The 27,728-nt window shown below is 37.3% G+C and overlaps 1 protein-coding gene across 7 annotated transcripts in view; it reads right to left on the bottom strand.

The window, feature by feature from the left end:
- The window catches only part of LOC133650613 (seizure protein 6-like), a 322,692-nt gene extending 295,649 nt beyond the window's left edge, over positions 1-27,043 (bottom strand). For 3 of the 7 annotated variants that reach the window (XR_009826259.1, XM_062048070.1, XM_062048074.1), the window contains exon 1: positions 26,670-27,043. Coding sequence is in view for 5 of the 7 variants with exons in the window: in XM_062048070.1 (XP_061904054.1) it covers positions 26,670-26,748 (79 nt within the window). In the remaining 2 variants the exon portion in view is untranslated. The remainder of the gene's footprint in view (positions 1-26,669) is intronic. The other 4 variants (XR_009826260.1, XM_062048072.1, XM_062048073.1 and 1 more) reach the window with 2 other exon arrangements.
- Between the last annotated feature and the right edge of the window lie 685 nt (positions 27,044-27,728).

Raw genomic sequence — 27,728 nt, 5'->3', positions numbered from 1 at the left:
GTTACAACTTTTACTTATACTTTTATACAGTTTTATAGTCTTCTAGGCACTGGGCCAGAGCCTCACTATATCATTCAATCTCGCCGTTTCCGGCCAGACAATAATAACAGTTACGGCTCGAAATCAAGCACAGCAGTCAGAACAGAACAGGAAGCAGAAGAAGAGACATCATGTCTCAGATGTGGCAAGTAAGAAGAGGATACACATGTTCTGTTTTAATTTCCTGGATTGATGGCTAATCTATGCAATGTATGCCTTTTATCTATTTGTTTTATTTTATTTTTTGTAATTATTAATTTTATTTATTGAACTATCACTACCATCCACCATTTGCACATGTACCTTGGACAGCTATTTAATTTGTTACTTTACTTTACTTGGTTACTGTGGAGTGTTATTTTGTTTAAAGTTATCTTTATTGAAAAGTACAGTGCTTTTCCTTCAAAAATAAGGACATTTCAATGTGACCCCAAACTTTTGAACGGTAGCGTATATATATATATATATATATATATATATATATATATATATATATATATATATATATATATATATATATATATATATATATATATATTTGTGTGTGTGTGTATATATATATATATATATATATATATATATATATATATATATATATATATATATATATATATATATATATATATATATATGTAGCCGAGCTAAATTTTATTTTATTTTATTTTAATTTTGTTCAATTATTCACATCATTTTTTGTTGTGAACTTCCCCAAAAGTGTTTCTCATTGTAAATAGGTTCCACTCTATTATTTTCCGTTACATACCTTTTTGTTTCCCTGGGGTGTGATTTGGCGTCGCACCTTTGTGACCACCTTCAGTGAGGACTGACGCTCGGAGCTGGTAAGTCATGGTTATGTCTCTCTCCTTTTGTTTTTTTTATAAACTTTTTGGTTGTCGTTTTTAAAAGTGTTTTGTGGGAATGCACACTGTTTTGTGACTTGTTGGTGTGCATGTGTGTTGAATTCCCGAATGGCTGTTGAATTGTTGAAAAAAAAACGAACTTTTGTATGCTAAAGGATGTGTGGATTAGCTTGGTTAGCTTACTGCTAGCTGCAGTTGTTGTGGGGTCTCCTGTCTCATGAGTTTGTGCACGGGTCAGGGGCTCTGCTGTGTGTCTGTGTGGTCATCTTGTGTGCCGCTGTAGCATTTATATGAGTGTGTATTTTTTTCTTTATTCTTTAGTGGAGAGAGATTCTGTTTGCCGTGGACTGTGTGTGACGCCCTGTTTTTGTTTTTTCCAAAAAAAGGTATGTCTGTTATGAGTTTTTTTGGTTTAGTTTATTGTATAAAAAATATAAAAAGAATTGATGTGGGTGGGAAAGATGAGGTGTATTGCTGCACATTTAAGGATCCTTTTTCTTAATATATATTGTTATTTGCTGAAGTATATATTTTATATACTGTGTTTTATTTAATTAATTTATTTGAGACTATTATGCTTTTTTTTTACCTTTATTATTATTATTTCCATTTCCACATTTAAACATGTATAATTGAATTGAGTGAGCACTGACGCTCGGAGCTGTGGAGAGAGATTCTGTTTGCCGTGGACTGTGTGTGACGCCCTGTTTTTGTTTTTTCCAAAAAAAGGTGAATAAATCCCCGTGATTCAACTCCGGTGTGTGTGCCTCTTTCACAGTGTATGATTGGCAACACTAAAAAAATTGGCCCTAGTGTGTGAATGAGTGTGAATGTTGTCTGTCTATCTGTGTTGGCCCTGCGATGAGGTGGCGACTTGTCCAGGGTGTACCCCGCCTTCCGCCCGAATGCAGCTGAGATAGGCTCCAGCACCCCCCCCCCCCCCCCCAAAACGGACAAGCGGTAGAAAATGGACGGATATATATATATATATATGTATATATAAGTGTGTATATATATATTTATATATATATGTGTGTGTGTGTGTGTGTGTGTGTATATATATATATATATATCAATGGTGTGCCGTCACTAGAGGCAGGGGAGGCGTACGGCCTCACCTGCCATCATGGAAAGAAAAAAATAGTAAAAAGAAAAAAAATAAATTAAATTGTTATATGTATCCAGTGATTATACTAAAGTTATTTTCCATTTAACTTAACCAGTTTTAGATTATTTTTATTTTTATTTTCACATTTGCCGTTCAAATACTGAGAAGAGACGGTGCGGTGATCAGCAGCCAGTTGAGGCACGTCACTGATTTGTGCCTCAACATGGATTGTGCACAATGACTCGGCTAACTGCTGGCCTGCTGTGCAGTAAGACCGTATTGCTATATGAATTATATTATACATTTCCATAGTTTAGTTAGCTGAGGTATATAATGTACAGTGTATTTTATCAACAACTGTATGTGTGTAATGTATTTCTTGTGCTGATCGATCATAAAACTGGAGGCTCGTCTCATAACCCCGCCTCCTGGTGCCAAGCACCTCAGCCGCGATGCACCGCCCTACGGGAGCGCCACACCAACCAAAGCCCACACCCAAACCCTCCACGTGCAAGACCGAATCTACCCCAAAAAAGTCACTTAACAAGAAGCCAAAAAGTGCAAAAACAACAATGCTCGCGCGGCGCGCCGGAGGAGCCGTGAACAGGGACACAACATTAGGTACACCTGCAGACGGCAGCGCGGATTTCATATTTCATTAATTCACAACTCTTCCAACACAAACACCACTGTTCCCGCACTTATAAGTAAAGGTAAGACCATAATAACGTTTTTTTTTTTAATTAAATGTGCTTTTTTGTGTGCATGCTACAGTTTGTAAGTGTAAAGTTAAAGTAAAGTACCAATGATTGTCACACACATACTAGGTGTGGTGAAATTTGTCCTCTGGATTTGACCCATCCCCTTGTTCACCCCCTGGGAGGTGAGGGGAGCAGTGGGCAGCAGCGGCGCCGTGCCTGGGAATAATTTTTGGTGATTTAACCCCCAATTCCAACCCTTGATGCTGAGTGCAAAGCAGGGAAGAATGCTGGTATGAGCTTTTAAACACATTAACTTAAAACATTAAACATAACTAATATAATATATATATATATATTTTATATATATATATATTATATTATATATATATATAATATAATATATAATAATATAATTAAACATAAAACATTAACTGCTGCCAATCACATGGTGAATAAGATACTCTTTAGGGTTCATATGTTTTGTAAATCTGACTGTGATGAAGTCAGTGCCTCACCAGACATGAACCTCACCGCACGCCACTGATATATATATATATATATGTATATATAAGTGTATATATATATATATATATACAATGTATATATACATACAGTATATATACAGTATATATATATGCAGCTGAGATAGGCTCCAGCACCCCCCACGACCCCAAAAGAGACAAGCGGTAGAAAATTGATGGATTTAATAATGATATTTATATTTCGATTCATATATATGTGTATATATATATACACACACACACATATATATGTATATATATATATATATATACACTACCGTTCAAAAGTTTGGGGTCACATTGAAATGTCCTTATTTTTGAAGGAAAAGCACTGTACTTTTCAATGAAGATAACTTTAAACTAGTCTTAACTTTAAAGAAATACACTCTATATATTGCTAATGTGGTAAATGACTATTCTAGCTGCAAATGTCTGGTTTTTGGTGCAATATCTACATAGGTGTATAGAGGCCCATTTCCAGCAACTATCACTCCAGTGTTCTAATGGTACAATGTGTTTGCTCATTGGCTCAGAAGGCTAATTGATGATTAGAAAACCCTTGTGCAATCATGTTCACACATCTGAAAACAGTTTAGCTCGTTACAGAAGCTACAAAACTGACCTTCCTTTGAGCAGATTGAGTTTCTGGAGCATCACATTTGTGGGGTCAATTAAACGCTCAAAATGGCCAGAAAAAGAGAACTTTCATCTGAAACTCGACAGTCTATTCTTGTTCTTAGAAATGAAGGCTATTCCACAAAATTGTTTGGGTGACCCCAAACTTTTGAACGGTAGTGTATATATATGTATATATATATATATATATATATATATATATATATATATATATATATATATATATATATATATATATACATATATATATATATATATATATATATATATATATATATATATATATATATATATATATATATATATATATATATATATATATATATACATATATATATATATATATATATACATATATATATATATGTATGTATATGCCTTCAGCCCGAATTCAGCTTTAAGAGTAAAAATCCAAAGGAGTAGAATCAAAGTAGTAATAGCTATTTTTGCTTTGTTTTACTTATTTTGCATTATTGGCATTAATTTGCCCAAACAGTTGGTTAAAATTAAAGGGAATAGGGGAATAATTATATTTTGTTAATATTGTGTCATACCGGTGTATGGTAGGAAAAGGATCTATATGGCCCCATTCCTGGGTGGATCTCCCATATATGTATTACATATTGTTCAATATATGTATGTAGCTGAGCCGCATTAGAGTGGTCAAGGAGCCGCATGCGGCTCCGGAGCCGCGGGTTGCCGACCCCTGCTATAGGGGCTTACTTGTTTTGCTTACCTCGACTATTGTGGCATTTGTACGTGCTAAATGTTATGCATCTAAATCAGAATAAGCTTTATTGATCATGTATGTTAAACACACAATGAATTTGACTTGTCCATAAAACATAATCAGAGGATCAAAGCATGCAGTTTGATAGCATTCCATCAATTTCATTTCCCTGGGAAGCTCAAACCACTACAATGGTTGTGAAGACGTGTGTTTATTGTGACTACAGAGGTTAAAGCACAATGCAGCTGGTGTTGAATGTTATTTGCCATGCCTGCCCTTAAATGTCAGCCTTTGTTTATTGTATAAGCTGGAATGTAAAAAAAAAAAAAAAAAGGAAATGCGAGGGTCAGCACACAAGCATATTCTACAAAAAATGTCAATGTTTGCCATAGTTATTGTTTGGTTGAGGGAACATTTTTAAAATATCACTTCAGCATAAGCCATAACATGAGCTCCACTTGTACGTCTGACAGTGTCATTATTATATTGTAGAAGACAGATTTTGGATGTGTAATCTGATTAGATCGCATACAAATTAAGTGTTCTGTGAGTGTTTCTTGCACAAAGATGTTGGTGAACCGGCTTTAAACACAAAAAGCTACTGCACAGCAATCAATGCTGCAGTCCACCAAAGCTGCTGCTGTTGCCTGCTCAGTAATCCATTCTTTAAGCGCAAGTATTCTCTTCAAAGGCATCGCGCCTCTCTGACAGATGGAAACCATGACAATGAGCCAGCCCTCAGTCGCCGGCATGAGGCGGAGGACTCGCTGGTAACTGACAGACAATTGCCTGACCACGCAGCAGTTGCTCAGAGTGACAATACCGTATTCGATATTTTTCAAGATGGGGGTCGATGTTAGAACTTCTAAATTATACAGAGGGCGATCCCCCGGGACTTTGCTTCAATACATCTCACCAAAGAGTGACTCTGAGACGTCAAGACTCTGCGGGTTTGGTGTGGACTGAAAACCACTGCTGGAAGAATTCTTTAAAAGGGATGTATTGCATGCCCATGGTGCTTTGCTTCACACTCGCCTTTGACTCCAACAATTTAGGAACACGTTTGACAGAAAGGATAGCACATGGTGAAAAAATTATTGTGTGCTGTTGTTTCCCTCCGTATGTTAGTTAGCCAATGCAGGACAATATTTGATAAAAGACTGTACCATTTTTGGCAAAACAGATAACTATATTGAAGAAATATTCCTGGGAGAAAAGTGAAAAGCGTTTGAGCACTGTATTGTATTTAGAGATGGCACTACACTGGGGCTAGGGGGGACACACTCTGTATAAAGGGGTTTTACTTTATCGTCAAAGTCCAAACATGTGCTATTACTACTAGTGATGCCAAATGATTCTTTTTAAACAGATAAATCAAACGTTTGGATTTTTAATTAAACACGACTAATTACAAGTTATTACTAGCTTGCATAATTTAAAATAACTTTAAAAAAGACTCAATAGTTGAACACTAATGCGATTTTGTGTCAAAATGTCATCCAGGAACATTTTTTAAAAATGTTATACTTAAATACACATAATTATTTTGCTCAAACCTTGGTAACAGTTTTATCTAAAGTCCAGTCAGGCTGTATTTTGGAGTGTCTCCTCACTTATCTTTGCACTGACGTATGCATTGGCCTGAATCACGTGATTAAGCTGCGTATAAGTTTTTGTGATTGATCACATGAATTATTTTGTTATTTACGACAGCCCTAATTAATACACAACTTATTTAATTTAATATTTACCCATGAAAGGTTTCCCTCAGTGTTTTTGTTTCAACTGTACGGCTTAAAGTGCAACCAAATGCAGCACAATGTACAGGGGTGTGTCCCATATACTTGTTAATCTCTAAAAGGGCCACATAGTTTTTGATTGTAGGGTTGAAGAGGGATTGTTTTATCCATCCATCCATCCATCTTCTTGCGCTTTTCCGAAGTCGGGTGGCGGGGGCAGCAGCCTAAGCAGAGAAGTCCAGACAGTTCTCTTCCTAGCTACTTCATCCAGTTCTTCCCGGGTGATCCCGAGACATTCCCAGGCCAGCTGGTAGACCTGAACTTCCTAATTTCCGTCGTTTGGCCGCAAAGTCTTACTGCTTGATGTTCTATTATGACTATATTCGTAAAATATGTTAATTCCGTATATGCATCCTATCTTCAGGCATGTAATGCCACCCGGATATTACCTGAAAAATTAATAGGTCGCTTTTGTATGATGATGCAAACCAGAGGTGGGTAGTAACGTGCTACATTTACTCCATTTGATTTACTCAAGCAACTTTTTGGATACATTGTACTTGTCAAAGTAGTTCTAATGAAACATACTTCTAATTTTACTTGAGTAAATATCATTGTGATATTTGTAACACAATTATTTAGAATTTATTGATTAAGGCTTGCAAAGCCGTACTCATTTGACTCTGTTTCGTCAATACAACGTAGGCACAAGTGACATCTGAAACCATTTCACCAATCAAACGGAGCCTGGCATTCTACCAGGCAAGGAATAACAAGCTGGTAGTGGGAAGGACTGTTTACGCCAAAAAAGCACAAAGTACAGATATGTAGGTCAGTATTTTTTACAGTATATGACAACTTCGATGACATGTGACATGACGCCAGCACATCCCAGCTGTTTGAGAGGACTGGTGAACAGAAACCTTCTAAAACAGTTGACTAAAAAAATATCATTTTTTAATTTGTATTTCTCTGATGTTCATAACACCAACAAATGTCATTTAAACAAATTCAAACATTACCAACAATACTAATTAGCAGTGTTAAGTAGATCAGAAGCTTGAACGTTATTAATGCTACCTTATTAGCATGTAGCATTCTCTACTTCTATTGTATTTATGTTACCACATTGCCACCACTGCCCCCTGGTGTACAAGAGGCACACAGCCTATAGTCACATTAAAGATAAGAGCATGGAAACTAGAACTTCACATGTAGCTGTGAAAATAGAATAAACTGAATTATTTGACAACTCATACTTATTAAGCGCATAAAAACGTACTGACTGTAAAAAGACAATGCAGCACACATATCTTCAAACTAGTAAAAAGGACATTTATATCATATGCTGCCATCTGTGTCAGTAAAAATGTTTACATTTCAGACTACAAGAATTCCACTTCTACAAACGTGTAAGTAGAGAAAAAAAGCTGCAGTAAATTATGTGATTTTTAAATTTCACACACACACACACACACACACACACTAACACAAACACGCACACCAACTAGAGTTGTAGTCCAAGAACCATTAAAAAATAGCTACTAAATAAATCACGTCACTCAATACTTCAGTCGTTTTTTTTCACAGAATACTTAAATTTACTCAAGTAATTGTTTTGATGACTTCTTTTTACTTTTACTTAAGTCATACTATTCCAAAGTAATTTAATGAACACACACCTTGGTACTCCACCCACCTCTGTTTCAAAGTAAAAAAAATACTTCTCACATTTCTGCTTTTATGCCTCTGACATCATCAATCAAAAATGACCGTTAAAAGCTTTGTAGCGGTATAATTATTTTTGTTATCGGTTCTTATTACATTACTGTAGCATGGGTACTTTTTTAAGTAAAACATCAGACTTAATTTAATCTAAACAGATGTGAATGGAAAAAAAAAGTAAAAGTTCTTTCAGGGTTTTTTTTTTTCACACTCTCTTCACTTGTTTGTCTTAACTATGTTCAAGTACTTCCAGCGCTACCATTGCCTTCCTTGACCTATCCACAACATTGTTATCTTTCTTTACTACTTAATATATGTTTACTCATCCCCATGAATTCAATTACATCTTTTCAGAGGAAATTACTGCGGGGGTGGCACCAGCAGCCAGAGGTCAGGACTAACTGTGAATACTAAAACTACTCCTCCAAACACATTACACAGCCTATTACCTGCTGCTTTTCACACAGCACTGAGCCACCCTACATGCACCTTCCCGCCGCCACAGATGAAATGCTTTCGAGATGGAATCTGGCATGGAGAAGGGGGGAAGAGTGCAGGAGCTGTCCCCAAGCCTAATTGTTTCAGAGAGCCATCCCTATTGCAGCCACAAAAGCACGCCAGTCCAGATTAGAGAGGTGTGTTCACAGGCAGGTTGAGCGTGAAAGGTGCAGAAAGCAGCTTCGGCCTCGGGGAGGGCGGCCGTGTTCTCCTTTCCCTGTTTTTAGATGCTAGCTGGCACGATCAATAGAGTGCCAGGTAGAAAGTAAGCTTGTGAAGTGGCCAACATCTCTTCATTTAGAGGTTTTTTATTTTTGACTCCAACTTTGGAATATTTGAAACGTGTGGCCAAGCGAGCTACTGAGTCTATTACCCTCCCTGCAGGAGGTCGTGCACCACTACTCCCTTGTTCTTTCATAGAGGAAGCAACTCCTATGGCCTGCTTCCAATTTCACAAACAACATTATTTGTTTTATTTTTTTTGCGTGCGATAGCTTGGGAGATGATTGTGTCGAGTCAAACGATTGGCTGTTGCAGAAACCTCTCACATAATTATCTGGAACCCATTTCAAGTCCATCCAATCTGTGAGACTGATTATATAAACCGGATGGGAAATACTTTGGGGTAACGGCCAGTTTCTTTTCTCTACAATGTGTTCTCCAACAGCCTCAAACTATCATTATTGTCATTACAATCTATGGTTATGGATAATTGAACACATTCCAGAGTTAACAAGGCATATCACTTTAGAGAGAAAAGGGACAAAAAATGGTTTGTATTGTATATCCCAAAAAAATAACAATGCAGATATAGTCTGCAAATATGTGTTCAATTGTTGCGGTTTTGATGTCCATGACCTTGCTGGTGATGTCTTTGCAGAAGAAGTCTAATATCTCTGAAATTATAGATTTTGGGCGAGGGGGAAAAAAAGCTTAGCTGTCCTAAACTGCTAAGTGTGTTTAAAATTGAGCTGAAAAAGAACCTTGTCTTAAAGCTTTCCTTCTAATGTTAGCTCTTTAGCATAATACCGGTTTATTGTGAACAATATACAGTATAAATAGGTTTCAAATGGAGATATCCCAAATCCAGATCTACTCTCTATTCTATGCTGCAGCTGTTACATATACATATTGTACTGTAATATATCAGTATATATCATATACTGTACATATATTATGTAAATATTACGTATATATGTTAGATTTTATATTGCTACTACGGTACATTTTTAGTCTATTTTATACCTGCATTGTCCTTTCCATCCTTTCACTTTCCATCCTTTGTAACTGAGCTACTGTGTGGAACAATTTCCCTTGTGGATCATTAAAGTTTGTCTAATTCTAAGTCTAAGTCCAATCCAACATGCATAGAATACAATTACAAGGTAATGTGTCACATATTTACAGTTGTTTCATTACATCATGTTCGAAAAGGAGTAGGAAGACGCAGAGCTTATTTAATCCTACGATTTTTCATATCATAGCAGTTTTATCCCAGTTCTTTGTTCTCTGTTTGTAACAGAATAGTAAATAAATACATGAGTAAATAAATTAATATACAATAAGTAAGTAAACACATATTAAATAAATAAATACATATTAGACATATAAACATACACAGTAATTTAAAAGCACCAATATGATTCAGTTTAAGAGACTGTTCAAACTAGAAGTGTTTACAAAGTACAAAGAAGAAGAATTATGATAAACATCTTGAACCTTAAAAAAAAAGATCTTCCCATCCATCTCCTATGTAAACCATAAATGACTTAACTATTTATTTATGACCACTTAATCCATTCCATAATTAATTTCTACATACGGATATGCTAAATGTCTTAAGTGTTGTACGTGCATACAAATGTTTTAAATTAGATTTTTCTCTAAAGATATATTCATCCTCTTTTGTTGTGACGAATTGTTATTCATTCTTAGGTAGCACGTTATAAATTGCTTTGTACATAATTTTAACTGTTTACAAATGTACCAATTACACACATAAATGAGTTGCATTAATTCTATGATGGTGCGCGTCTTACCAGAACACTGGCTCATATTTGAGAGCAAGCTGCAACGAATGTGTCGTCTATACACACTACGAAACAGCTTTTGAGATACTACACGAAAAAAAAAAGTTTATTCCAAGTGCTATTATCACTGAAGGACTACAGGAAAATGAATGGTTACACACACACACACACACACAACGAGCAGGACGACACAAGAAGCTAACCGCTCAAGTTTCAATGTAAAGTAGGAATAATCAAATTAGATGTAAATTGTATCGATATCTTGTCTTGTATCAGTATAAAAATGATACTGCAGTGATTTGATCAATGTTTTTGTTTTTCTTGTTATTATTTTACTGATAATTTTGGTTATTGTTTACTAACTCTGGGAATAAGTCTCTGGATACAAGAAGGCTTTGAGGGCAAAACCCAAATGATTTAAATGGGAACCAATAGTTTTGTTTAGTTATAGTGCAGTCGCAAAAACAAATGCATGTTGCATTCAATACCACACATTTAGTACATCATCTGATTTACAACAATACCAACAGATTCTAAATTTATTAAGATAAGCTTTATAAAAATGTGTTATAGTGTTTACTTTAGTTACTTGCTGTTAAACATGTGTAGATGATCTACGTTTGTATTGTCAAAGTATCGGATCAAGACTCTAAATCGGATCGAATCTGAGGCCAAAAGTGTTGATCAATTAAAATAATTTATATCTTAAAATTTGAATCTTATAGTTATTGTTATGGTATAATTTAAATAAATGAATAAACAATAAAGTCAACGATAAATTTTGTCAATTTAAAAAATGACAGTTTGTGTTTATATTCTGCCTGGTTTAAAAAAAGGTCACACACTAATACTTAGAAAGAAAAAATAAAGGAAGACAGGGGGAAATTGCAGGGACAAGAGGGGGATAAGACAGAGAGAGGTCAACAACTACAACAAAACAGCATCAGCAAATACAATATGTACAAATATGATACGAAAAGTGACAGCAAAGAAGCAGTTGGTGAAGTAAATATTAATAACACAGAAATGACAATGAACATTATTGCACTACAAATGGAGAAATAAAAATACCAATAGAAATAGCATCACTGATAATGAATAATAAGAATTACCTTGAATATCAACAATGCAATTGTTTTAAATGCAATAGATATTGGTAATGAAAAATTGAATTACAAGAGAAAGCAGATAAATGAAGGTGAAGAAAAAGAAGCAAACTGTATTAACCTTGTAGCTTGTAATAGTAACAATAGGTTAAGCTTCATTAGTGTGCCGTGTGTTACCCAGTTTCCCCTAGGGCAGGGGTCACCAACGCGGTGCCCGCGGGCACCAGGTAGCCCGTAAGGACCAGATGAGTAGCCCGCTGGCCTGTTTTAAAAATAGCTCAAATAGCAGCACTTACCAGTGAGCTGCCTCCTATTTGTTTAATTGTATTTATTTACTAGCAAGCTGGTCTCGCTTTGCTCGACAATTTTAATTCTAAGAGAGACAAAACTCAAATAGAATTTGAAAATCCAAGAAAATATTTTAAAGACTTGGTCTTCACTAACTGACAAAGAAACAGATAACAGATTTGGTGTCCAGTTCAAAGTGTGACATGGTGTATTTAAAAATTGGAGAGTCGACTTTTGTATTTTACATGAGTTATTATTTGTACAAACATGGTGCAAAGTAATTCATGATTTGTTCAAAAATGTTAGTGGCTAGCTAGTTAAAATGGGATATTGTGATTTCACAAGATTGTCTTAGAAGTGATCATTTGAAAATGTTCAATTTGAAAAATGTGCACTTAGAGAAAATATAAAAATAAAGTGTTGCATATTGATATTTATCTGTTTCTATATATATTTATTGTGAGAAATCATTAAGATGATCAGTGTTTCCACAAAGATAAATAGCATTAATTATTAATAATAACATAGAGTTAAAGGTAAATTGAGCAAATTGGCTATTTCTGGCAATTTATTTAAGTGTGTATCAAACTGGTAGCCCTTTGCATTAATCAGTACCCAAGAAGTAGCTCTTGGTTTCAAAAAGGTTGGTGACCCCTGCCCTAGGGGAACAATGTTAATATATGTTTGATGAAACGTGATTATATGCATGACTGTATGTATGCATATGTGCTTCTATATGTACAGTATGAGTATACAGTATGTATGTTTGTACAGTGGATGTGCTTGTCGATGTGTGTACCCTGAGTGTGTATGTACAGCTTGTACTGTATTTGTGTATGTATGTGGGAGCATATGTACTTATATATGTGGGTAAAAACCTATGTGTGCACCTATGTATGAATGAATGTATGTATGCATGTATATATGGATGAATAATTGTGTGTATGTGAGCATATATGTGTATTTGTATGTACAATATATTTGTCCCCCACTATGTGCGGTGAGCCAAAGTACAGCCCCAACCACCCAGAGAGCCCAACCCAAAGTACAGCCCCAACCACCCAGAGAGCCCAACCCAAAACAGCAGGTGCGGTGCCCAGACCACCTTTAACATTAATTACTGCACTGATTGGCTTACATCAATTGCAAAGTCACATTTTCTTTCTTTCCAGAATTGCATTAATTTCACGCCTAGATCTTATATCGATGACGAGAGATTTTGGACCACTGCACAAAGTTTCCCCTGCTGTCTTGCCACTCTTTAATATTGCTTTGGTACAGCTGTTAACCCCATATGAGTAGTTTTAGCAATCTCCGTATGCTCATGCTTGATGCATGCCAATACTTTGACCCTTCTGAAACAGATTAACATATGTTCCAAGACCACAGGGTTTGTTGTTCAACATTGTTGTTAAACAAATGAGAAGCTAATCATTGCATCAGTTAGGGTTGAATAAGCTGAAACAAAATTCAGTAATTATCTAAAGGAAGGCTGCATTTGTTTTGATACATTTGATAAAAAGACGGTATAGACGTTTGCGTTGTACAAGAAAAAACACAATTTTAGGAGTCAGAACCAATGATAAAATCACACATTAGGTGTATACAACACAAAGTGACAATACATATCATAATATTGAATAAGGAAAACCCATTCTGTACCAAAAATCACTCCATACCTTCTGCTGTTCTCTGGTGTTGCCATATTGTACCATACAATATCACTGTGCGAAGGTATGAGGGAATAATTAGAAAAGTACACCTCAATGACTAACAGTACTGCAGAAAAGTCTATCAGCATAATCCATAATGCCCGTTACAGAAAACAACAGAAAACACACAATTCCTTTTTTTTCATTCAATCAAAATTATTGAAATTCACAGACCCAGTGCATTTCCAAGCTGCCAAAAGGATCCACAAAGCAAACAATAGGCTACACAATAATGTGCAACACTTTTTTCAACAAGAGAGAATAAATTCAACCTGGGAGGAAAAAGTAGATCTGCAGCATGTACAGCACTGAAAACGCTCAGCATATCTGTATGTGGAATTAAATAAGGTTGTGCTAATTGGAGTCAGTTTACTAAACAGTAGATGCATAACAAAGTATAGTATAGAAGAACACTTGAAGCACATTAATTTGATATCATCTAATATCATCATCAGACACACTCATTAGATAGTGGTAGGGATAGGTACCTTTCACATTTAAACAGATACGGTACCAATTTCAAGTACAAAGCAATTAGTATCAGTATTCAACGAGACCAATTTTTTATGTTCTCTGGTAATAAATGTAAATATTTTCAATAATGAAATATCTTTTTTTTTTAATGTATAACACTGAGCTTATAAATGTGCTGTTCTGTTGTTATATGTTATTTTCTACCACTTCTAAGTCTCATTTGCAAGTTTACATTAATTGTGTATACTCTGTGTGTTGCTGTAGTCAGGAAAGAGTATTTGCCATTAAGTAGAATGTGCCAGTCTTGTCTTTTGTTGAGCCCTACGAAGTGTTTATACTGTAAGTATTGTACTTTCTTGCTGTTTGATTGTATCATGCATCTTTAGGCTACGTTCACAGTGCATGTTCTGATGTCCAATTTGTATTTTGTGTCAACTACACATTTTTATTGTACTCGTTCAAATTGAAAAATAAATACCTGACTTGTATGTGTGTTTATTGTGAACAGAACGCTTCTTTGAGGGAACCTGCATACGTACAAACATGACATCACACTTTCGTAAACACGGGGTAAAATTTGCATAGGTGTCCGTCCTGGTGCATTTGTGGCCATTTCAAGGGGTTTGTGCATCCGCGGTCTACATTTATTATTCTTTCATATGGAACAAACTTTGGCTACAGCAGTCTGTGGGTACTTTTTGTGACGTCTGTACCGAAGTGTGTGGTGAGTCATAGCTGGAGCAGCGAGACATTGACACAAGTCGTCCTATATTTGAATCACTTCTAAAACATAGTTTTGCACTGGCTCTTTTCTGCGCCCGTGTACAGCATTTACTTTCACACCTGTCTGCTTTGGCAGATAACATTTCGGTCCAATGAGTCGCATCAGATATATATCTGATCTATATCCACATACTAAAGAATCCTGGGTCGGATTTGAAAAATATCTGAATATTATTGTTCACGCTAACCTGAAAAAGTCAGATATAGGTCACATATGGGCAAAAAAATCGGAGTTGACCTGCGGTGTGGACATAGCCTTAATCAAATTTTTGAGGTGGAGGTATTGAAATTGCAATATAAAATCCCTAACTAGCAACACGCTGGCTTGAAATGGGAAGCCTTATGTTCGAGCCTTTTCTACCAGGCATGCTTGTTTCGAAAACATGAAAAATCGGAACATTGTCTTTATGAATACGCCTCTTTGGCTGCCAAGTGCATTGAAAATGTGTACCATTTAATTTAATGGTATTCAGTACTCAGTCGGTAGTCCCAACAGAAATGGGTCAGTAGTCTGTACCTATAAAAGTACCTAATTTTGGTTCCTATATCTAAAAAGGGTTAAAATAAGACAAGCTCTGCTTCCTCCAACTTCTTTTGGACCTGTTGAAATATTTCAGTGTAAATTGAAAAAGAGGTGATTGTATTAGATACTGTTTTAATTTGATCTAAAACATTTGATTGATTGACCCCTTTTTTTGGCTAAGCAGTGTGTTTATAGGTCAGTCTGAAAAGGGTATACTGTATGGTGCACACATTTTGTGCGGTTTACTTAGCGTTCTCCCGTGATTGGAACAAAAGTTTTAGCAGTTCAGACAAAACTCTTATGGAAATAAGTCAAAAATAATTCTGCTATGTTGTGTATGATCAACACATTTTATATACGTTTTGTGAAGACCTGGGAACACATCTTGCAAATTTAGTTTCAGGAGGATTTGGTATATTAAATTTTTTTTTTAAACATGAATCCAAAAAATGGCTGTAGTCTGGATAGATTACAGTAATTCCTTAATAGTAAATGCACTTTTTTGTGACAGTTACAGTATGTACTATAAATCAGTGGTCCCTAACCTTTTTGTAACTGCGGACCGGTCAACGCTTGAAAATTTGTCCCACGGACCGGGAAGGGGAAATGTTTTTTTTTTTTTTTTTTTTCATAAAAAAATACAATCATGTGTGCTTACGGACTGTATCCCTGCTGACTGTATTGATCTATAATGATATATAATGTAGGAACCAGAAATATTAACAAAAAGAAACAACCCTTTTGTGCGAATGAGTGTGAATGAGTGTAAATGGGGGAGGGAGGTTTTTTGGGTTGGTGCACTAATTGTAAGTGTATCTTGTGTTTTTTATGTTGATTCAATAAAAAAAAAAATTAAAAAAAAAAAATTTTTTATTTTTATTTTTTTAAATTTCTTGTGCGGCCCGGTACCAATCGATCCACGGACCGGTACCGGGCCGCGGCCTGGTGGTTGGGGACCACTGCTGTAAATGACATTTTGTAGGCACTTGGGTGGGTTTTTTGGGTACCTCGGTTTCCTCCCACACGCCAAATACAAGCATAGGTGTAAATGTGCGTGTCAATACCTGTCCAGGGTGTGCTCCACCTCACCTGAAGTCAACTGACACAGGCTGATAGCTCATCTACCACCCTATAATGAGGACAAGCGGTATAGAAAATGGATAAGGATAAGGATGAATACGTAAGCTGTCTTTAAAGAAACCGAATGAATACACACTAGAAGTTTTGAATCTCTAAAGTAAGGTAAGGAATATGTTATATAATCATAAAATTGTACTTAATGGTCTCTACTTTAAAAATTGTCTTTTAAGATTGAGCTAATATTCAGTAAAGGTCCATTTCGTCGTGGGCGACTTTCACAGCATCACATGATCCACAAGGATCACTGGATAATTTATCCCTTTTCGCATTTTGACAAATGAAGCTTTTAAGCGAGAAATACATGTTGCGAAGACTCAAATTAGGATGCATGGAACATTCTGGGGGAACGAGAGAACGGCATTTGCACATGAAGAGTTGAAAATGAGTCGCATTCAGCCAAGCTGGGAGCTCCACCTAGGAGGCGGTGAAAGAGATGGAGACGGGCACAGAGAGGGGTTGAGGAAGGCGGGCGCCACAGCCTAGAAGGAGGGTGGGGGGGCATCCTGGTATAATGACTCTCATTTACCAGCGACAGGCCTTGGGAAAGTTAAACTAATTGTGACAGCACACAGATGCTGAATAGCCCTTGATGAAGTTAATCACTAGCAATCCAACAAACAGGTGTTGCATGATTTTTATTGCCTCCCCTCAAATTATTGGTCTCGTCACTCCAAGCAGCAATCTATCCGGGCAGGAATTATGTTGCCTTATCCCCGTACCTCGACGATTTAATGAACATTTGTGAGCATGAAAAACCCCTGAAATGTTGCAAAATGGCTATCTGTTCTTTACAAGCTGAGTGCCAGCTTGTAAGAAAAGTTAGACAGTCACCATCTGCAGAATGGTTGATTACAAATCTTATTAAGCATGTTAAAGGAATGCAAGTAAGACTGGACCATTCCAAAAATGTATTTTATATTTGTAAGGGTTTGCCGGTTTGTATTAAAGGAGAATTGCACTTTTTTGGAATGTTGCCTATTGTTCACAATTATTATGAGAGACATGAAGACAAAAGTTTTTAGTTTTTTTTCGCTTTCTAAAATAAAAATCGGCTCAATCAAGCTGGCTAGCAATCCAGCTAATGGGAACAATCAATTATACCTCTAAATCACTTTAAAGATGCACAAAAAAACTGTCAACAATACTTTATTTACGTTACGTAACCTGTATAATAACCAAGCAGTAGCAACATTGTTATGGTAAGAGCGAACAAGGAGGAACTTGCTACGGTATTAGCCGTAAAAGCCAACTACAGAAAGAAATGAGCTAGCTTCTACGTTAACACGAAACGTGTTTGAGTTTGTAATGCACAACACTGTGATAGGACACCAGTATGTACTGACTGAAAAACATGAACAATCACATTACAGTATCTGTAAAGTATTAGCCCACATTTCATGTTTTGTTTGTACACAGCTAGCTAGACAACGTATGCTGTTATTCATGATACACACATGAGGTGTTGGTGTATCATGATCAATATAAAGTGTGACTCCCTCGATGGACAGTTGTCTCTTTGGTCCAGCTGACCGGGGATGTTATTTCTGGTTTATTTGCAGCAAGCATGCCATTTATGTTCAAATAGTTTGTCTCCAAATTCCACATTTGCAGCTTTGAGTCGCTTTAACCTCACTCTATCGGCTTCCTGGCATTGATTAAAATGATCAAAATATGGTAAATATTGTACATATTACTTATTGTTATGATTGTGTCTATTACTACATTATATATAGACTTGCAGTGTGTATACAAACGTTGATGGAGGGCTTTGAAGTTGACTTAGAGGGCTTTGAAGGCTACAACGGTAACTCCTATCAGCCGCATTTTCCAAGCGTTTTTTTTATTATCTTTAAGATCCTACTAAAAAAAAACGACATGTGTGTTCTTGTCTCTCATAATGAGTGTGAATGATAGGCAAAATTTAAAAAAAAGTGCAGTTCCCCTTTAAGGAGAACGGCTTATTGGTCAATGCGATGGTAACCACGGTAATTCAGTATTCTATAACAGCCAGGACACCCCTCATGTAGTACTGGCGCTAAAATCTGTGCTACATATACAGTTATGAATTCAACTTCGCCGCACATTAGATGAATCTAACTATGCCAAGACCCAACGCACGATATCTATCTGCGTCCTTCGACTTTGACCATGTAGTTTACCACGTCGCTCCTCCTTATATGCAGATCAGAAGTTGTCCTCGAGGGGGCCCGCTTTGCGTGAAGAAGCGCATGTAAAATGTCAAATAATGACTGACAGGGTGCTTTCTATGAAATATTTTTCGAGTCGCTTCCTGCTTTGTCCCTGATGAGGATAAAATGGCAGATTTCCCCACAGAGTCCCAATGCTCTGGTGGCATTGAAAGGCCTACTCTGGAATCAAATCCCAGCCAGAGTTGAGTTACTGTCGAAAGGTTTGTCAATGTATGTTGTAATAAAAGTAAAATTGTTATTTTACACAAAAAATGTGTTTTGAATTTAAGTTTGATTTAAATAAGTATCAAAATTGTGTCACATAAAGTGCAATTAAATTGTAATCGTCGGGGTGGCCTCCAAATACAATTTTGCTTAGAGCCCTCATTTAGCTTGGGATGGCCCCGACTGTAAGCAGAGTAACAAATAATTATTCTGCAATGTATTAGCATAAAATACTTCATACTTTAATTAGAATGTGGCCAAGTAATGAATAACCTTTTGCCAATCTACTAATGGTTCATCCAGTATGAGGAAATCGCTTCTGCCCTTAAACAACAAAGACAAAAACCATCATTACCATGTGAATTACAACCCTCCCATCTTGGACACATTTTTCATACCTTGAGTGGAATGTCATGGAGAGCTCCGTCAACTGCCAGGGGCTCATAACTCATTTAATGAGCTTTAGGATACATAAAGCGTGCCTTTCTCTCCGACTCCCAGCGCACTGATGATCATTGTTAACTGGAAGAGATAATGCATCGGCATAAAGATACTAGGCTCGGCTGAACGCCGTTACACTGTGGAAGAACCGGCAAAGTGGCGCACCAGGGCCGACAGAAACTCGCCCCACACTAAGAATGAAAGATATATTAAATGTCGATGAAGATTTAATGAGACGTGATTGTTTTAATGGGTTTAATGTTTTGTCTTTTTAAAGATTGTTTCCCAGAATTACCCATAAAGAGTAAGTAACATGAGAGTGATGTTACATGTCTTTAATCATAGTATACTTTGCTTGACTTAAACCAGTATCGTTCTTTAGCTTCAATGGCGGATCCAGGGGGGTTCTTGTCTGAAATGCTAATGCTAAATGGGCTTTCACTTATGTTGCAATCTTCTACCTGTAAAGGGCCACTCTAATGCGGACAACATTGGCAGTCATTTCATAGTTCTGGACATAAAAACTATATCTACAGGTGAAATTCTCCCCAAAATAGATACAAGCCTATTTTTGGACGAGCTCTGGCACATTTTGGCGCACCCATCTAGAACTTCAAAATGTGGGCGGGATACTTTCACATGTCACCTACAGAAGATTGGAGAAATGTCCTATTGTGTAGATCGTGCTTTGGTAGCATCTTCATCTTGATTCACATTGTTTTCGCAAAAAATTTGAAGGAATGATCAAATATGTCTGCCAGATGCATTGTTGCAGGTTGTAGCAATACAACTAAAGAAGGGGTCAGCCTGCATTAATTTCCAAATGATAGGAATATGAGGAAAATATGGAACTCTTCAGTGAAACTGATTGCGCAAAAAGGGGCGGACCAAGCAAAAGGAGTGTAATTTGCCGTGATTATTTCAATGATTGTGACCTTGAAAAATAATTGTTTTGGTCGGAGTTTGGATGAGAATAAAATACTTACACCAATAGGATCCCGAAAATCAGGAGCACCCTCAAGGGGAGAAATGGTAATGGAGAAAGAAGAGCAGAACCGGTGCTCAAAAATTAGATAAAAATAAGGCAAACCGCTAGTATTCTATTTTTGCGTCTACTGATGTTTTCCTCAAGATGCTTGAGAAAATTCTCAAAGAGCATGAAGTTGGAAGAGCTGGAAAGTCCAGAAAGGGGCGATTATTTCCTATTTCTTTATTGCTCATAATGTTAACCATATCAGTTGTGAAGTAAACATGGAGCAAGGCAACAACAAATGCAAATAAGTGATCAAAATAATAGATTTACATGCCTTAATCCACACTGTCTATGTGGGGAAATGGGCACCGTTTCTATAGATGACGTCACACCAAGAGTGGCAGTATATTTGGTTTGGCAATGGAAATGAGGTGTTTCAAGTACAGTTGTGTTCCAAGTTATCTACCGACTACTAAAAAACTAATTTCTAACATTGGAAATGACTGCCAGATTCATTTTCAGGAGCAAAAAATACATAAAGACAACTTGTTAGTGAAATTTTGGATGCAATGGGTCTTGTAAGGTACTCAAAGCTCTTTGATACTATTCACAAACAGATGACGCAGCATCGGGAGCAACTGGGGGTTCAGTATCTTACCCAAGGATACTTCAAGATGGTCACTAAGGATCGAATCGGCAACAATTCAGGTGGAGAGAAGGCCACTTTCAATCAATCAATCACAATTTGTTTAGATGGCCCTTAATCACATGTGCCACAAATGGATTCTGTTACGCCGCATGCGCATACCGTCATTCCCTCTGCTGCTGGAGCAGCACGAGGCTCCGCTGAGAGAGCAGCCCGACACGCCCCCGAGCAGCAGACGATCCAGCGCCGGAACATAGTTCTCTGTTCACAGTAAGCTTTGTGTCTCTGGCTCCTCTCCTGTGTCTGCTCTCCTTGTTCCCTTGCTCCTTGTGCTGACCTGTCCCTGTCGTTTCCCGGTTCCCGCAGTATTCTCCGTTGCCTTAGAAGTGACTTCTCTGGATCTCCCTCGATCCTCGACGTCCCTCGCTTTGGACCCGGACCTCAGGACGCCTCTCTCCAGCCCCACGGACCTCACGCTTGGATCACGGACCTCTTTCAGCCCAGCCCCTTTGGACTTGTTCACCTCGACAACCAACACACACTAACAACAAACTCCTGGTAAATACTATCTTGTTAGTTCCTGCACATAATCTTGCATGCACACACATAGTAGCATACACACTCCACTCACTCATCAAAATCTCAATAAACCCTATATGTTGAAGAGGTTCATTTAGCCTACTAATGTGTATTTATAAACGGTTGATTTATATAGGCTAGATAATAAACCCTGTTGAGCGAGACTTCCTGTGTCGTGCCGTCTCCTTCCCCCTTGTTGTACATAACAGATTCACAAACATCCCCTGATCTAAACCCACTCTACCACCTGAGCCATGTTTCCCCATGGCACACCTGCACAATACATTCAAACTCTTGTGATATCTCAGTTTTTGTACATCCTACTTTATACTACTTCACCAAAATTTAGTATACCATCTTAGTTAGCATACATCCATTGTGCGTCACACACTAACCAGTGTACCAGCATATTATTATTTGGAATCAAGTGCCCAACCATCGATGCAAATAAATATGAATGTTGTTTTACCCCTCATCCATCCGGCGCCCCCTAGGGCAGTGATTTTCAACCTTTTTTAAGCCGCGGCACACTTTTTACATTTACAAAATCCTGCGGCACACCACCAACCAAAATGACACTCTAACACAGTATATAATACATATAGTTATTAATATAGTTTTTTAAATGTATTTTTACTCACTACTATTACAATGGCTTTACAAGCTCGCAGTATTAATGTTTCTGCCACAGTGTGGGACTTTTTTGATTTAGCTACGAGTTCAACAACAAGGTAGCAAGCTTTGAGGGCTCTCTTGTTTACCTTTGTGGTTTTTCTCAGAAAAGTTGCCTGCTTCTCATTGTTTGTACATAAGCGTGCAAAATAGTCCATCGGGGTGTTTCGTTTGGAGATGGCGTTTAAGCTTGCTTGGCACCATAGCGCTATTGGATAGCTTCTCACCACACACCAAGCACTGCGGAGTCGGTGCTGTCGCATCCCCGGTGAAAGTCAATCCAAATGAAAGATAGCTTTCGCTTTATTGCCTCGAGCTCACCGTCTTTTTTTATTTTGCAGACCACTCATACTAGAGCCTTCATCTGGGTCAGAATTTTGTCCAGGACCCTGCTCGCCATTTGCATTTTCCCTTCTCAAAAACTTCTCCATCACTGTCACTTGCTCGCCTCCTCTTGCTGCGATCCCAAACTGTCACTGTCACGTGATGTGCGGCGCTAACTCGATTGTCTTTACAGGTATTTATCGCCCTCTGCTGCCACCTACTGAAATAGATGAGTATTACATTATCTGCCGCACTTTATTATAGCACGGACACCCGACAATGGTTAATTAGGAGATATTAAATAATTTCTCACGGCACACCTGACGATCTCTCACGGCACACTAGTGTGCCGCGGCACACTGGTTGAAAATGACTGCCCTAGGGAATGCCTCCCTGGGTAATGGCGGCCCATGTCAAAACTACTAAACTGACATCAACATTTGCATCCATCATTTGAAGTGCACAGTGATTTGATTATGCGTCAGTTTTTCAAAATAAATAGCATTCAGTATGAATTAATTCAGTATAATGAGGCAGATTCCAAGTGAGCAGATGTCACACTATGCAAAAAAAAGTTTCAAACCAATTATTAATGTTTCCTGCATGTAATGACAAAGTGCTTTTCTTTTAAAACTCATTAAGTTACGAAGGTAAAACTAAAGCAGAACAATTTAGGAATGGGTGTTTGATTTGCAGACTGAGTCAATGTTATATTGACACATGAATGTTGGGATGTGCCGATAAATCGACTGACGATTGGCATTGACCGATTTTTAAGAAAGAGTATGTGATCGGCCATTACCAATATATGCCAGTCACAAACACAGATCCTGTCTGACTGACACTATTTATTTTTGGTCCCCCAACAGACGAGCGGCCCGCAGCTAATTATGTGTCTCCATACAGTGCGGAGCCGCTCCCCAAAATTAATAATATCACCTTCATTACGGGAAAAAAATTAAATTTTACTTATTGTGCACTATTGACTATGAGTTGCTCAAACAATTGTACATAATAAAACAGAACAAAGAACTGGTTTAAATATTGTGTTGATATTGTTAAACTGTTAAATAGTTAATACATCTGATCTGTATCTGTATTGGTATCGACCAAAATCATTTGTGGATGATAAAACCCTGATTGGAACATCCCTGATAAAAATGTTGTGAATGTTATATTTCATACCGTAATATAAGAATTGATAAAGATGATATTATATGAATAAAAGTGCAATTATGAAATAATGTGTATGACATGCTGTACAATTATGATGAGTATGATTCGCTGTCCATCAATGCATCCGAGTATAGAGATGAGAGTGTTTGTTTGTTTTGTTTTTTTCTATCTCTCTTGCACCTATTTTTATTTTTATTGTTTTCCTATACTGTATGACACTCACTGTAATTATTGTTCATTTCTAAAAATAAAAACAAATAAAAAAACAAGTGGGTGGCAATGTTCAAAAACAAGATATTGCATAATTTTGTGAAATCATTGCAATAAAGTGATTTTTTTAAAAAGGCGACAATCTGTATTCTGTTTGGTAATAATCATTAATGCATGCAATGGCAAAAGGAAGCCTAATATACCTTATAAGACCAAATTCTTAAATAACAATAATTACAAAGATAGATCACTTACTAAAATTATCATCGGCACATGATATCTCAATTTCCAGCCACAAACGTAACAACGTTTTCCTGCATATTACCTTTCTCAATGTTTTCAACGACTGGTTTTGCAATGTACCACATTAAGGCGAGTTGACAACAGGCAAAGACCACATCTCAACAAAAACCTCCACTCCTTCCTCTGAGAACACATCAAAACCTTGAGGATTAATAATTAAAACAATAACAGACCTTGAAGGATCGACTAAGACGTTTGCGTTTGCTGGCTAAGCAGCAAATCCACTAATGGAAGCTGTACAATTTGATTTTTTAGCTCTAAAAATAGTCTATTGCTGCTTTTCTTCCTCCTCCCAGGAGTTTTGAGCACCGAGCGCACAGTGCAGGTATGTTGTTGGGGCTGAAAACACTCAATTATTCCCACATCTACATTTCCAGCTCTGCATTACTAAATCAAACAGTTAAATAATATAAAATATCTGCTAAGGGCAGTAACGGCAATGATTGTCTTGGCACATTACTTATGTAGAAACTCTCGAGAAAGCGATGGAGCACATTCCCTCCACCTGATATTCAATCAGCGGATGTTTTGTTGATACTGAAACATACTGTGGCAGGCGCTGTGCTAGAATTGCGCCTCATTTCAGATGGGCTGAGATAGGGCGAATGAAACAGCCAACACAATATGAATTCATTTCGCAGTTCTTACATTTTTTATTGTAATCACCGGGAGCCTACTTTTTCCCCCCTTGGTCATTTTCGACATGAACCCACAGCCTTCCATAAAATCAAAACAAGGGGACGAAAAGCACCAAGGAAATGATGCATTCACTGTCCACAACATTAGGTACATCAGCACGAGATATATCCAATATTCTGCTTTTGCAAAAATAATAACCAATGTGGAATGTATTCATTATAGTTCACAGTAGTTTTCAGTGAGTTTAGGAGGAAACATGTTTTATAATTAGAAGTGCCTTATATTGACTGCCTCAGTATTATTTTTCGTATTTAACTCTGCTGGTATATACGGAACCATGCAGGCTTCATTATATCATGTTGTATAGCAAAGCCTGGAAAAAAAATAAAAATTGAGAGGGTTTTCGTTGTATCAGAGAGCTGGTTGTCAGAATGGAGAGAGGGCAGATGCACAATACAAAAATAATTAGGACAAGGCCACTGTGCATGAATCCACTGCCACTTCCCACAAGCACTCAACTGTGTCAAACAGCTTGGTCAATAATCTTCAGCAATTCCTGAGGATTAGAGTCTTATTACCGAACACCGTCTGTCACACAGACCTCAGCGCCCAAATAAGTCGCATTTTTTTCCACCCCAATCATCCTACAAACGCTCACATGACAAATTGATCACATAACAAAGTTGAAGTGTTTGATTGATTTGTGGTCAATTAAGCTGGGGTGTTATTGTGCTTTATTAAAGAGTGTGTTATAATGGACAGGATGTGGTAAACATTGCACCGAGTGACAAAAAGTAAAGCATTGCACTGTTATGTGGAAGTCGCTGCACACTTTAAAAGTCACTAACAATCAGCATGGTCATAATTGAAATTAATAATTAGGGCTGTGAAAATGAACACGAAATGATACACCATAAAAAATAGTCTGAGGAAACAATTTTGCAGTAAAGAGCGACTCCCTGATCCATTTCGGGCAGTTTGTCCAAGCTGTGTTAGCGTCGCACATGCGCAAATGAGCAGTTGATGCGGTAAGGACAGGCGGAAGAAGCAAACAAGTTCAAATGGAAGCACTAAAAAATATTTTCTACATGACGGACCATTTGCCACGCAGACCAACATTAAATACACTCTGCAGGAAGTTTTCTTTACACCGTATGTCACATTTTTGTGGATAAATGTTTGTTAAGAAAACATGTTAAAAGGTATTTATTCAAACATGTTAAGTGCATTTATAATCTTCTTTTTTTTAATTAGTATACTCGTTGCTCATGCAAAGTTACATACTTATTATAATGAAAACATCTATTTAATAGTTACTAATATTGATTAAAATGTTCAATCATTTGACAGCACTAAGTATATATGCTTTGCAGGAATGTTACTTTACTTTCACTGTGACATTTGTTGAATTTCTGGGTATAATCACGTTGTTGTTTTTTTATTATTAGTGGCTGATATTGCCTTTTAACAGCTTTGCGATTCTGTAATGTGGCTTCCTGCTTAGTTTACAATATTGTTAAGGCAAAAAAAAAAAAAAAAAAATGTATTGGAAAATGTGCAATCCAGTGAGTTGATATCGCCCCTGGCACACTTGTAGACCTGGGCGACCTTCTACCTGGCCTTTGTTTCGTCTGACACAAAAGCACAAAATGCACACTAAAGTGCACGCAAGTTCTTACCTCGTCCGTGGGTCGTGGTCACCGCAGCTGCAAGAAGCCAAAGCGCCAACATGCTCTTCGCCGTGCAAGACACTCTCATGCTCTTCAAATGTTCCCAAAGTGGAGGTCGCCGAGCGGCAGAATAACGTCCTTGTGTCGGAGAAGAAGGAGAAAGAGGAAAACGCACCAAAAAAAAAAAAAAAAAAAAAAAAAGCAAGTCGAGACGATCGGGCGTTAAAAACCAAAAAGCAAAGTTGAATCCTTAACGCTTCGCTGCTTGACTTCCGCGTTGAATTGTCTGTGCGAGGACAGCGGACATGGATCAAGTAGACCGCGGAGGTCCTTGTTTAATTCGGACGCTCAGTAAGAGGAGAGAGTGCGAGCTGGCGGCACATTGGAGAGGAGACAGCCTGCCTTCAGCACCGCGGACAGCTCCTAGCGTCAGGAGCTGGAACCATAGACATGGCTGGAACAGCCTCTCTGGAGTTCAGCTTCAACTTCCATTGTTTCACACGCAGGACACAACACTAGGACTGCCCCTAAAATATAATCACGTGCTACATTTTGACTGACACTGTCAAAGATGTATTTATTTCTCAAAAAAAATACCAGACCAGAGTCGATAGCCATAATGTTACTTTTATTTTATTTTTTTTAATTTATTTTAAAATTCAGGTCACTAAATGTGCATTTCTTGTGTTTTTAAATTACTTGCATGGCTGCGGTAGTTGTGACCCCAAGATGCAGGAGACAGGAGGGTGACGTGCAAGTAAGGGTCTTTTAATGATATTTAACACAAGAAGGAGCAGATATGCATGTAGCTATAAGTCAGTAACATACAAACCCCGTTTCCATATTAGTTGGGAAATTGTGTTGGATGTAAATATAAACGGAATACAATGATTTGCAAATCCTTTTCAACCCATATTCAATTGAATGCACTACAAAGACAACCGATTTGATATTTTTGCAAATAATAATTAACTTAGAATTTCATGGCTGCAACATGTGCCAAAGTAGTTGGGAAAGGGCATGTTCACCACTGTGTTACATGGCCTTTCCTTTTACAACACTCAGTAA

Source organism: Entelurus aequoreus, linkage group LG05, assembly GCF_033978785.1.
Source record: "Entelurus aequoreus isolate RoL-2023_Sb linkage group LG05, RoL_Eaeq_v1.1, whole genome shotgun sequence".
Lineage (NCBI taxonomy): Eukaryota > Metazoa > Chordata > Actinopteri > Syngnathiformes > Syngnathidae > Entelurus > Entelurus aequoreus.
Note: the sequence above shows the minus strand (reverse complement) of the source record. Positions and strands in the feature narration are given on the sequence as shown.